Source organism: Hyla sarda, chromosome 1, assembly GCF_029499605.1.
Source record: "Hyla sarda isolate aHylSar1 chromosome 1, aHylSar1.hap1, whole genome shotgun sequence".
In the NCBI taxonomy this organism is placed as follows: Eukaryota; Metazoa; Chordata; class Amphibia; order Anura; family Hylidae; genus Hyla; species Hyla sarda.
Window position 1 is genome coordinate 432,800,273 of NC_079189.1, and position 13,678 is coordinate 432,813,950.

Consider the following 13,678-nt stretch of genomic DNA (forward strand, 5'->3'; position numbering starts at 1 on the left):
ATTGTAACTTGAGGGTCCACTGTATAGCCTTTTGTATAATAAAGCTATTGTTTTTCATGAACATTTGGGTGTATTTAAGGTGTTTGCTTGTTTCTTGGTTATTCTCTGGACTGTCACTGATACCCCAGATTTCTTAGAGGCTTTCACCAATTTTATTAGTGGGCTGCTTTATTTCTCCTTACAACTGGCATATAAAATGCTAAATGATAAATCCCTCTTAGTTCTAATATTTTGTACCTGGGGTTAGAGGATTTTCTTAATCATGGTCATGAACTCCCATTTTTTGAGAAGCAGACAGTGTACCTCGGTGATGCCCTCTGTGGATCCTTCAGACATTTTATTTGTGTATCATTTGTTAACCTCGAGATTTGTTATCCTCTCTGTGAGAATGCTTTTTGTGTGGCTTGGCTAGATTTGTTATATGTACAGTGCTGAAATTTCACTTGATAAACTGGTCTTGCTAACTATTGTGCCAGTGCACCCACGTGTGCTTCCTTTTACTGTCTGTAAATTATATGAAAGCTGTGAAGGTGCTCCCGGTGGACAGAGGATTAGTAGGGCTACCGGTGCACACTGAGGGGCGGTCCAGACAGGTGAGAGGGATTACTGCTGGGCTCTACTGGTCTCTATAGGAGTCTCAGATTTCTCTAGTTTATTTACCGTCTATGTAATCCCTCCCAAATCTGTTATTTCTCCTTTCCCCAGACCCATTTGAGCTTCTTTCACTGTGTGCGTCACTCCAAGCTTTTTTTTTTTCTCCTGTCATCAGTTTATTCTTTGGGGACATGATGTAACAGAGTGAAAAAGCAACACTCACTTATAGCATAATCTCCTCTTCCTCCAACACTGAGTGACTGTGACTGTCTTTACTGCAAGTTCTAACGTAGCACTGATCGGTTGTTGCCCATTTGGTAAGTCTTTTGAGATTGGCCTAACCTCATCATGTATGTTCTAGATGCCTTCATTACTTCCTCTTGTGTTTGGTAGGTCCACTGTCTTGGGTTAGTTATCTCAATCCTCGGGTGCCCTGGGTAAAATGGCAAGTGCAGGTCCAGCCGCCTCTGCATCGGCAGAGAATTCGGGCCCTGGTGGAGCAAGTGGAAGTAGCAATGGCGAGGGGGGCAGCCAGGACAGCACATTTGAGTGCAACATTTGCCTGGACACAGCCAAGGATGCAGTGATAAGCTTATGTGGCCACCTCTTCTGGTAAGCAACTTGCTTCACAGGCTTGTATATATGCTATATACTATGCTTCAGTTTACTTTACTGCCCATATTTAGAGATGAGCGAACTTACAGTAAATTCGATTTGTCACGAACTTCTCCGCTCAGCAGTTGATGACTTTTCCTGTGTAAATTAGTTCAGCCTTCAGCTTTCCGGTGGGCTGGAACAGGTGGATACAGTACTAGGAAAGAGTCTCCTAGGACTGTATCCACCTTTTCCAGCCCACCGGAAAGCTGAACTAATTTATGCAGGAAAAGTCATCAACTGCCGAGTGGAGAAGTTCGTGACGAATCGAATTTACTGTAAGTTCGCTCATCTCTACCCATATTGACTGCCAATATTTCTTATTTACAAGCTAAGCTGTCATGTAGATACAATGATGGTCATCATAACAAAATCGTAAAACATTTTCTTCTTCTTTTTGTCTTTCTAGCTGGCCGTGTTTGCATCAAGTAAGTGTTAAACTTTTAAGATATTTAACTTGCACTGTTGGCCTTCATGTAAGGCTGCATTCACACCTCGTTTTTGCAATACAGTTCCCGTGTACGTTTTCAATGTGAAAACTGTACAGAACCGTATTGAAAACCGTATGCATTGACTGTCCATTGAAAACCGTATGCATTGACTCTCCATTGAAAATCGTCCATTGACTCTCCATTGAAAACCGTCCATTGACTGTCCACTGAAAACATATGCATTGACTCTCCATTGAAAATCGTCCATTGACTGTCCATTGAAAACCGTCCATTGACTGTCCATTGACTGTCCATTGAAAACCGTATGCATTGACTCTCCATTGAAAATCGTCCATTGACTGTCCATTGAAAACCGTATGCATTGACTCTCCATTGAAAATCGTCCATTGACTGTCCATTGAAAACCGTCCATTGACTGTCCATTGAAAACCGTATGCATTGACTCTCCATTGAAAACTGTATGCCAAAAGATGCATCCCGTTGCATCCGTTTTGCATCCTGTACGGTTTTGTCATTTTATTTTTTTTCCCGTACCCAAAACCGTAGTCTACCACAGTTTTTGGTCCGAGTGAAAAACTGTATTGAACCGAATACGTTTTTTTTTTTTTTTTTTTTCTACGAGAGTCAATGAAAACCGTACAGAACTGTATGTGCATCCGGTTCCATCCGGTTTACACCATACGTTTTTTGACTTTGCACAGTTTTATTTCTTGGAATTTCAATCAAATAAGTGAAACTTTATTAAAAATGGAGTGAAAAGTTAAAAACATATACGTTTTTTTCTTAAAAAACGGATGCAACCAGACATCATTTTTCAAACCGTATACGGTTTTTAACTGTATACGGGTTGACATTTGTACACATGTTTTGAGAAATCAGTTGAGAAAATCATTGAGAAAAAACCTGATACGGGAACTGTATTGCAAAAACATGGTGTGAATGCACCCTAACACATAGGGGGAAATTTATCATTGTTGGTGTAGGTCAGGGGTCTCAAACTGGTGGCCTTCCAGATGTCGCAAAACTTCAACTCCCAGCATGCCCGGACAGCCATTGGCTGTCCGGGCATGCTGGGAGTTGAAGTTTTGCAACATCTGGGGGGGCCACCAGTTTGAGACCCCTGGTGAACGATTTTTATACACCTTTATTTTGTGTGGTGCTAATGTGTAATGTGTTTTAAATTTATTAAATGGTTGCTGGACATTTGATAACTTTTGCACAGGTACACGTTTCTTGAAAATTCACTTCAGTACGCTATCTTCTGTTTGCCCATTGCTAAAAATGTGACCTTTTATCATGTTGCACAAAAATTTGTGTCAATTAAAAAAAAAAAGTCGCAGTTGATGAATTGCTGACCAATGCAAAAAGCTAACCATGCCACACTACATGCAAGTTGTTTTCTTTAATGAGTCTGAATGCATTGCTTAGGATGTTGCGACTTTTTGACCCTTAGTCTTTAATTTGATGTTATTTTGTTTTAACGTCCTTGTGTACATCACAATGGTTACTGAGCATTCCTTACATGTGTTCTTCTTGTCTCCAGTGGTTAGAAACGCGACCAAATCGGCAGGTGTGTCCCGTATGCAAAGCTGAATTAGCCGTGATAAAGTAATACCTTTGTACGGAAGAGGAAGCACGGGACAGGAAGACCCTCGGTGAGCAACATTTATTTCATTTGTTCAAGTAGTGTTTTCTGGTCTTTAATGTACATAAACTAATCCTATACAATCATGTCTCCATCAGGGAAAAAACTCCCCCACGACCTCAAGGGCAGCGACCAGAGCCAGAGAACAGAGGGGTGAGTAAGGGGGGAAGGTTTAAAGGACTGTACAGTAGGTGTCACATGATGAAACGATTGCTTCTGATCTGTAATTCTGTTTTGGCTCCTGGGATTGTTAGTTAGCACATAACGAGCTTCCCACGAGAGAGACTAATTAACAATAACAAGATGCCAGCGGCTGCACAGTGCTTCCTGGCATCACTCATTGCTTCTACGTCTGTGATTGGCCATTTCCTGCTTTATCAGATGCCAATCCATTTTTTTTTTGTATTCAAACCACGTCACATTGGTGACTGTAATTTGTACCAGTTTCACAGTTGAAAATGTATGCGGTATCACATAAGGCATATGTAGCCTTAGCATCATCAGTCACTTGCAGCAACACTAGCCACCTAGAGCTGCCCTTCTGTTCAGCTTGCATCACACCAGGCACCTGGCAGAAGTGAACCATCATATTGGCTGGGCAGCAAGGAAAGAGTCTTTCTGTGTTGTGACAGTGACCTAGATTCATCAATCTGTCTGAAACCAAAACTGTATGGTTTTGCCCATAGCAGCCAATCACATTTTAACTTTCATTTTACCAGTGCTTATTAAGTTATAAAGGATGAGTTGTGCCTGCCTGGCTCTGTGTCTGCATGCCTGGCTCTCTCGCTCCCTATCTCTCTCTCTGTGTCTGTCTGTCTGTCTCTCTGTCTCTGTCTCTCTCTCGCTCTGTGTCTGCCTGCCTGGATCTCTCGCTCGCTATCTCTGTCTCTCTGCTCTCGCTCTCTCTCTCTCTCTCTCGTGCTCGCTCTCTCTCTCTCTATCTCTGGCACTCGCTCTCTCTCTCTCTCTCTGGCGCTCGCGCTCTCTCTCTCTCTCTCTGGCGCTCTCTCTCTCTCTCTGGCGCTCTCTCTCTCTCTGGGGCTCTCTCTCGCTCTCTGGCGCGCTCGCTCTCCTCGCGCGCTCGCTCTGTCTCTCTCTGTGTCTCTGTCTCTCTCTCTCTCTGTCTCGCGCTCTCTCTCTCTGTCTCGCTCTCTCTCTCTGTCTCGCTCTCTCTCTCTGTCTCTCTCTCTGTCTCGCTCTCTCTCTCTGTCTCGCTCTCTCTCTCTGTCTCGCTCTCTCTGTCTCGCGCTCTCTCTCTGTCTCGCGCTCTCTCTCTCTCTCTCTGTCTCGCGCTCTCTGTCTCGCGCTCTCTCTCTCTCTCTGTCTCGCGCTCTCTCTGTCTCGCGCTCTCTCTCTCTCTGTCTCGCGCTCTCTCTCTCTCTGTCTCGCGCTCTCTCTCTCTCTGTCTCGCGCTCTCTCTCTCTCTGTCTCGCGCTCTCTCTCTCTCTGTCTCGCGCTCTCTCTCTCTCTGTCTCGCGCTCTCTCTGTCTCGCGCTCTCTCTCTCTCTGTCTCGCTCTCTCTCTCTGTCTCGCGCTCTCTCTCTCTGTCGCGCTCTCTCTCTCTCTGTCGCGCTCTCTCTCTCTCTGTCTCGCTCTCTCTCTCTGTCTCGCGCTCTCTCTCTCTGTCGCGCTCTCTCTCTCTCTGTCGCGCTCTCTCTCTCTCTGTCTCGCTCTCTCTCTCTGTCGCGCTCTCTCTCTCTCTGTCTCGCTCTCTCTCTGTCTCGCTCTCTCTCTCTCTCTCTGTCTCGCTCTCTCTCTGTCTCGCTCTCTCTCTCTCTCTGTCTTGCTCTCTCTCTCTCTCTCTGTCTCGCTCTCTCTCTCTCTCTCTGTCTCGCTCTCTCTCTGTCTCTCTCTGTCTCGCTCTCTCTCTGTCTCGCTCTCTCTCTCTCTCTCTCTGTCTCGCTCTCTCTCTCTCTCTCTGTCTCGCTCTCTCTCTCTGTCTCGCTCTCTCTCTCTCTCTCTGTCTCGCTCTCTCTCTCTCTCTCTGTCTCGCTCTCTCTCTCTCTCTGTCTCGCTCTCTCTCTCTCTCTGTCTCGCTCTCTCTCTCTCTCTCTGTCTCGCTCTCTCTCTCTCTCTCTGTCTCGCTCTCTCTCTCTCTCTGTCTCGCTCTCTCTCTCTCTGTCTCGCTCTCTCTCTCTCTGTCTCGCTCTCTCTCTCTCTCTGTCTCGCTCTCTCTCTCTCTCTCTCGCTCTCTGTCTCTCTCTCTGTCTCGCTCTCTCTCTCTCTGTCTCTCTGTCTCGCTCTCTGTCTCTCTGTCTCGCTCTCTCTCTCTCTGTCTCGCTCTCTCTGTCTCTGTCTCGCGCTCTCTCTCTCTCTCTCTCTGTCTCGCGCTCTCTCTCTCTCTGTCTCGCGCTCTCTCTCTCTCTCTGTCTCGCGCTCTCTCTCTCTCTCTCTGTCTCGCGCTCTCTCTCTCTCTCTCTGTCTCGCGCTCTCTCTCTCTCTGTCTCGCGCTCTCTCTCTCTCTGTCTCGCGCTCTCTCTCTCTCTGTCTCGCGCTCTCTCTCTCTCTGTCTCGCGCTCTCTCTCTCTCTGTCTCGCGCTCTCTCTCTCTGTCTCGCGCTCTCTCTCTCTCTCTCTGTCTCGCGCTCTCTCTCTGTCTCGCGCTCTCTCTCTCTCTGTCTCGCGCTCTCTCTCTCTCTCTCTGTCTCGCGCTCTCTCTCTCTCTCTCTCTGTCTCGCGCTCTCTCTCTCTCTCTGTCTCGCGCTCTCTCTCTCTCTGTCTCGCGCTCTCTCTCTCTCTGTCTCGCGCTCTCTCTCTCTCTGTCTCGCGCTCTCTCTCTCTCTGTCTCGCGCTCTCTCTCTCTCTCTGTCTCGCGCTCTCTCTCTCTCTCTGTCTCGCGCTCACTCGCTCTCTCGCGCTCGTTCTCTCGCTCTCTCTGGCCCTCTCTCTGGCCCTCTCTCTGGCCCTCTCTCTGGCCCTCTCTCTGGCCCTCTCTCTGGCCCTCTCTCTGGCCCTCTCTCTGGCCCTCTCTCTGGCCCTCTCTCTGGCCCTCTCTCTGGCCCTCTCTCGCCCTCTCTCGCGCGCTCTCGCGCTCTCTCTCTCTCTCCTTGACTCTGTGTCTGCCTGCCTCGCTCGCTATCGCTCTCTCTCTCTCTCTCTCTCTCTCTCTCTCTCCTTGACTCTGTGTCTGCCTGCCTCGCTCGCCATCGCTCTCGCTCTCTCTGTGCTCTCTCTCTGGCGCTCTCTCTCTCTCCTGCCTGGCTCTGCCTGCCTGGCTCTGTGTCTGCCTGCCTCACTCGCTATCGCTCTCTCTGGCGCTCGCGCTCTTTCTCTCTGGCGCTCGCGCTCTCTCTCTCTCTGGCGCTCTCTCTCTCGCTCTGTGTCTGCCTGCCTGGATCTCTCGCTCGCTATCTCTGTCTCTCTGCTCTCGCTCTCTCTCTCTCGTGCTCGCTCTCTCTCTCTCTATCTCTGGCACTCGCTCTTTCTCTCTCTCTGGTGCTCGCTCTCTCTCTCTCTCTCTCTCTCTCTCTGGCGCTCTCTCTCTCTCTCTGGCGCTCTCTCTCTCTCTCTGGCGCTCTCTCTCTCTCTCTGGCGCTCTCTCTCTCTCTCTGGCGCTCTCTCTCTCTCTCTGGCGCTCTCTCTCTCTCTGGCGCTCTCTCTCTCTCTCTGGCGCTCTCTCTCTCTCTCTGGCGCTCTCTCTCTCTCTCTCTGGCGCTCTCTCTCTCTCTCTCTGGGGCTCTCTCTCGCTCTCTGGCGCGCTCGCTCTCTCGCTCTCTCGCGCGCTCGCTCTGTCTCTCTCTGTGTCTCTGTCTCTCTCTCTCTCTGTCTCGCGCTCTCTCTCTCTGTCTCGCGCTCTCTCTGTCTCGCGCTCTCTCTGTCTCGCGCTCTCTCTCTCTGTCTCGCTCTCTCTCTCTGTCTCGCTCTCTCTCTCTGTCTCGCTCTCTCTGTCTCGCGCTCTCTCTCTGTCTCGCGCTCTCTCTCTCTCTCTCTGTCTCGCGCTCTCTCTCTCTCTCTCTGTCTCGCGCTCTCTCTCTCTCTGTCTCGCGCTCTCTCTGTCTCGCGCTCTCTCTCTCTCTCTGTCTCGCGCTCTCTCTCTCTCTCTGTCTCGCGCTCTCTCTCTCTGTCTCGCGCTCTCTCTCTCTGTCTCGCTCTCTCTGTCTCGCTCTCTCTCTCTGTCTCGCTCTCTCTCTCTCTCTGTCTCGCGCTCTCTCTCTCTCTCTGTCTCGCGCTCTCTCTCTCTCTCTGTCTCGCGCTCTCTCTCTCTCTCTGTCTCGCGCTCTCTCTCTCTGTCGCGCTCTCTCTCTCTCTGTCTCGCTCTCTCTCTCTCTGTCGCGCTCTCTCTCTGTCTCGCTCTCTGTCTCGCTCTCTCTCTCTGTCTCGCTCTCTCTCTCTGTCTCGCTCTCTCTCTCTGTCTCGCTCTCTCTGTCTCGCTCTCTCTCTCTCTGTCTCGCTCTCTCTCTCTCTGTCTCGCTCTCTCTCTCTCTGTCTCGCTCTCTCTCTCTCTGTCTCGCTCTGTCTCGCTCTGTCTCTCTCTCTCTCTCTCTCGCTCTCTCTCTGTCTCGCTCTCTCTCTCTCTCTCTCTGTCTCGCTCTCTCTCTCTCTCTCTCTCTGTCTCGCTCTCTCTCTCTCTCTCTCTCTGTCTCGCTCTCTCTCTCTCTCTGTCTCGCTCTCTCTCTCTCTCTCTCTGTCTCGCTCTCTCTCTCTCTCTCTCTGTCTCGCTCTCTCTCTCTCTCTCTGTCTCGCTCTCTCTCTCTCTGTCTCGCGCTCTCTCTCTCTGTCTCGCGCTCTCTCTCTCTGTCTCGCGCTCTCTCTCTCTCTCTCTCTGTCTCGCGCTCTGTCTCTCTCTCTCTCTCTGTCTCGCGCGCTCTCTCTCTCTCTCTCTCTCTCTGTCTCGCGCTCTCTCTCTCTCTCTCTCTGTCTCGCGCTCTCTCTCTGTCTCGCGCTCTCTCTCTCTCTCTCTCTGTCTCGCGCTCTCTCTCTGTCTCGCGCTCTCTCTCTCTCTCTCTGTCTCGCGCTCTCTCTCTCTCTCTGTCTCGCGCTCTCTCTCTCTCTCTCTGTCTTGCGCTCTCTCTCTCTCTCTCTGTCTCGCGCTCTCTCTCTCTCTCTCTGTCTCGCGCTCTCTGTCTCGCGCTCTCTCTCTCTGTCTCGCGCTCTCTCTCTCTGTCTCGCGCTCTCTCTCTCTCTGTCTCGCTCACTCGCTCTCTCGTGCTCTCTCTCTCGCTTTCTCGCTCTCGTTCTCTCGCTCTGGCCCTCTCTCTGGCCCTCTCTCTGGCCCTCTCTCTGGCCCTCTCTCTGGCCCTCTCTCTGGCGCTCTCTCTGGCGCTCTCTCTCTCTCTCTCCTTGACTCTGTGTCTGCCTGCCTCGCTCGCTATCGCTCTCTCTCTCTCTCTCTCTCCTTGACTCTGTGTCTGCCTGCCTCGCTCGCTATCGCTCTCTCTCTCTCTCTCTCTCTCTCTCCTTGACTCTGTGTCTGCCTGCCTCGCTCGCTATCGCGCTCTCTCTCTCTCTCTCTCTCCTTGACTCTGTGTCTGCCTGCCTCGCTCGCTATCGCTCTCTCTCTCTCTCTCTCTCTCTCTCCTTGACTCTGTGTCTGCCTGCCTCGCTCGCTATCTCTCTCTCTCTCTCTCTCTCTCTCTCTCTCTCTCTCTCTCTCTCTCTCTCTCCTTGGCTCTGTGTCTGCCTGCCTCGCTCACTATCGCTCTCTCTCTCTCTCTCTCTCTCTCCTTGACTCTGTGTCTGCCTGCCTCGCTCGCTCTCGCTCTCTCTGTGCTCTCTCTCTCTGGCGCTCTCTCTCTCTCCTGCCTGGCTCTGCCTGCCTGGCTCTGTGTCTGCCTGCCTCACTCGCTATCGCTCTCTCTGGCGCTCGCGCTCTTTCTCTCTGGCGCTCGCGCTCTTTCTCTCTGGCGCTCGCGCTCTTTCTCTCTCTGGCGCTCGCGCTCTTTCTCTCTCTGGCGCGCGCTCTTTCTCTCTCTCTCTGGCGCGCGCTCTTTCTCTCTCTCTCTGGCGCTTGCTTGTCTGCCTGGCTGGCTCTGTGTCTGCCTGCCTCGCTCGCTATCTCTCTCTCTGGCGTGCTCTCTCTGGCGCGCGCTCTCTCTCTCTCTGGCGCGCGCTCTCTCTCTCTCTGGCGCGCGCTCTCTCTCGCTCTGGCGCGCTCTCTCGCTCTCTCTCCGTTTCTCTCTCCTACCTAATCCCTATCATTTAAAGAAAACATATGCTCAGTAAACCTATATACATATGGGGAGATTAAGCAAAACCTGTGCAGAGGAAAAGTTGACCAGTTGCCCATAGCAACCAATCGGATCACTTCTTTATATTTTAAAAAGGCCTCTAAAAAAAATAAAAGGGATTAGTTGCTATTGGCAACTGATCAACCTTTCCTCTGCACACGTTATGATAAATCTCCCCAATAGTTCTTTCTATTCTTAACTATGCTGTTATTTTGCTGCCTATGGTTGTCCACCATAAACGTTTATTTTTTTTTATTTTATGTGACATAAAGTATACCAGTCTTCCTGGTCTTTTAAGTTTGCTGAACTTTTTTCTTTTTATTTCTTTTTTGTTTTTATAAAGGGTTTCCAAGGGTTTGGTTTTGGAGATGGAGGTTTTCAAATGTCCTTTGGCATTGGAGCATTTCCCTTTGGAATGTTTGCTACAGCATTTAACATCAATGATGGTCGCCCTCCACCAGGTATTTTTCTTATCTTTCCATCAGCACAACACATCTGAAGAGGCGCTTTTGCGTTCACTGATCGCTTAGCAATTAAAATTTCTTAAAGTTTTTATTTTTTTTTTATTTTTTTTTTTTTACTTTGCCCTGCTACAAGTCTATAAAAATACAAGCCTTTACTTGCCTCCAATAGTGCCACTGGTGTCCCGCTCTGGTTTTCAGCTGTGCTTTCCTTCCTTTCAAAAATCGTGATGCTTGGGCACAAGGTGATGTCAGGGTCCAGAGTGTCTCTCCTCAGCCAGTAATGGGCTAAGGGGCAGTTTGACACTCCGGGCCCTGACATCAAGACTTTTAAGCTGAAGAGGAGTGCAGCTGGGGACCGGAGCCAGACACCGGAGGTATTGCTTGAGGTAAGTAAAGGTTTTTTTATTTTTATTTATTTTTATTTTTTAATATAGACTTTTAGCTGGGCAAAGTTGTTAAAAAATAAAAATAAAAAAGCCCTCCAGCTGAATTACTCTATTTAATGTCACTATAAGAGTAGTGTCACACATAGCACATCTGCAGTGTATTTCATGCTGCAGATCTGCCAATGCCAGTCACTAGAGTGAGCTCCCTGCTGCAGCCAGCTCGATCTGGGCACAGACACATAGGGCTACTCGGCCGCAGCAGTGAGCAAAAAGACATAAGTTGCATAGAACACCTGGAAATTGCTTATTTGGTATTTTAAATGTTGCGTGTTCCTCAAAGGCCCCATTTTTTTTTTTTTGCATTCTTTAAACGATCTTGCAAAAGGCAATTTCAGTTTTCACTTCCAGTGGTAACTGATTTATCAAGTGACAGTATTGCACAAAAAGACTTGACTAACAAAACTGCCTTTGGACAGCATGTTTACCAAACTTGTATCTCAGTACAAGTTGGCTCGGCCTAATTAGCGGGAATTTCCTGCATTAGGACGAGCCAGCTTGTCCTGGAGCTAAAGGTGACATCAGCTAGACTGCACCACGATGACCTTCCATTCATTCATATTCCTCGCATGTGATTGGTGTGCTCACTATTCAGCAGTCACAGACCGCGCTTCATAGCACCCGATTCCCAGCTACAAGCCGTTCTTCTAATCATCCTACCTCCGCATCAATCTATCTCTGAGGAAGGTCCGAGTATAGGACCGAAACGTCAGCTTGTAAATAGAAGATTGCTAATAAAAATTCACCTATATTGCATCTACCTTGAGTGCCAAGTTTTCTTCTATTTTGGACAAGACTGTTTGGGAACCTACTTGTGCACCAAGAAATTGGAGAGTGCCATATTTCTCTCTTTGCAATCACAGCTCTTGACAGGGAATAATGAAACCACAGCACCCACTCTGTCCACCCCTAGTACTGCAGAGTGGGTGCTATAGATTCTGCGGTCAGCGTGACTGCAGCATCCATAGAGTGACAGAGAGGGGGCTACCTCTCCTCTTCATCGGCACCTACCAAATGATCGCGGGGAGCAGATTGCAGCCATGGCAACCAGAGATCTTACAATGGCCTCCATTGTCATAGCTACAGAAGCTGATCAGTCTTTGCCTAAGGCAGAGTCTGATCAGCTATACTACTGTCAGTGTAACTTTGCAGGCATAGGAATTAGAGATGAGCGAAGTTACAGTGATTCGACTCGTCACAAACTTCTCGGCTTGGCAGTTGCTGACTTTAGCTTGCAAAAATTAGTTCAGCTGTTTTTCAGCCCACCCTCACTTACTGGACTTTATCCATGCTTGTGCTTCAGCTTGGACAAAGCTATAATTTTATAAGCCATGGTTTCTTTAAAAAAATAAAAAATAAAAAAAAGTATATTAGAAAGGTTAATATTTGGCAAGATGTACAACATATAAAAAGTTTTTGAATAATTGTGTCCAAATAAAATATACTGTGTGAACAGATGGAGACTTCCCCCCCCCCCCCCCCCCAATATGCAGCATGCTCATGTAAATTGGTCTATTGAGAAAATTGTTAAAACTGACTTTTTAATTTAGCCATTGTATGATTTCCCGTGGACATAGCTTCATGATTGACTGATCATGCAGATAGTAAACTACATGACATCTTGCTTCTTAGGTTACAGTTGATCACCCATTAGTTGTCTTTAAGACGATCATTTCTAAGTCCATTGTGAGTTATTCTTTCTTATTTCTTTCACATGTTTTACAGCTGTCCCGGGAACCCCTCAGTATGTGGATGAGCAGTTCCTGTCTCGTCTATTCCTCTTTGTTGCCTTGGTAATAATGTTCTGGCTGCTGATCGCTTGAGTATCACAAATTCCTATGTGGATGGCAGTAAGGACTGAGTGTCATTCATGGATATTATCCCAATCCCTGTGATATCTTACCCTGAACTTTGCACCATATCCTTCTTTGGCCTCTGAAGTGCTACTCCCTAGTCGCTGCTCTTTTGATCACAAGAGAAAGGGCTGTTAGACAAGAGAGAATAAAAGCACAAAAGTATTAATGGATATGGAGGAGCACTGTCACTGACAGGTGAAAAAAAAAATATATGTATATATACACTATGCAGGAGAGGCACCATTCTAGTTGGAGGGGGACAGGGTAAGAGTACTGAACGAATGCAAATCAGAATAATAAGGAAGCGCATTTAAGTGTGGACACGAACAAAGGAACCTGAAGAATAAGTATAAAAGGCTGTCGGGGCGCTAAAGGCAAGCATTGGAGGGGACTGCGTGGAAAGTACATTGCATCATCTTGGTAAATGGCAGAAAAAGAATATATTTCTGGTGGACCACATGACATATGCTGCAAGATAAGAAGAGCTGAAAAAGATAAATGAAGTGATTCGGGGGCAATAAGACTTTGGACCAAAGAGTAATATTAGTAAAAGCTCTGGATAAAGAGTGAATTGTTTTCTTGTCCAAATTGCATGCCCCAAGACCTGCCCCAGAGCTCTAATAAAAGATGCCATGCAGTCTGTAGATACTCTTGATGTGCTTCGGAGTTTAAGGGTGTTGATTCCTCAATTTTATGAGATTTTAATAATTTGCTGGGATTAAATGTTAATTTTAAGAACTGTTTCTAGTATTTTCTCTTCATTTTACTCTGCCTTTTTTTATATGCAGTTATTAGTGATATGTGGAATGATTTATTAAAGGTAAATCTCTCACATTGAACAACTGCCAGTGTTCTGCTATAGATAAAGGGGTAGCTTTGAATATTGATGTATAGTTTTGTGGGAAATGAGTCACTATAACATGGATCTTTTACAATTTGATCTGGGTTTAGTAGTCTTTTGGGTTTTTTATTTTTATTTTTTTAGAAATGACTACATGTCCTCTTTAAAGGAGTACTCCGGTGCACACTTTCTTCATGTTATCCCGTCCGGGCTGCAAAATAAAAGAAAACACACTTTATCTTACCTGCCAACGAGCCCCCGGAGCTCCGGTACAGGTTTTCGGTCCCCGGGCTGTATTCTTCTTACTTCCTGTTAGCCCGGCACGTCACACGGAGCTTCAGCCTATCACTGGCCGCAGCGATGTCCCGCCTCGGCTGGTGATAAGCTGAAGCTCCGTGTGACGTGCCGGGCTAACCGGAAGTAAGAAGAATACAGCTCGAGGACCGAACACCTGTACCGGAGCACCGGGGGCTCGTTGGCAGGTAAGATAAAGTGTGTTTTCTTTTATTTTGCAGCCCAGACGGGATAACATGAAGAAAGTGTGCACCGGAGTACTCCTTTTA

At 48.0% G+C, this 13,678-nt stretch overlaps 1 protein-coding gene across 1 annotated transcript; it reads left to right on the top strand.

The window, feature by feature from the left end:
* Window positions 1-750: 750 nt before the first annotated feature.
* RNF185 (ring finger protein 185) lies at window positions 751-13,016 on the top strand. The gene is given in 8 exon segments (XM_056530612.1): window positions 751-911; window positions 988-1,206; window positions 1,658-1,676; window positions 3,244-3,289; window positions 3,292-3,355; window positions 3,444-3,498; window positions 9,855-9,972; window positions 12,144-13,016. Coding segments are annotated over 7 exon segments (570 nt in total). The 5' UTR covers window positions 751-911; window positions 988-1,036; the 3' UTR covers window positions 12,242-13,016.
* Window positions 13,017-13,678: the final 662 nt, after the last annotated feature.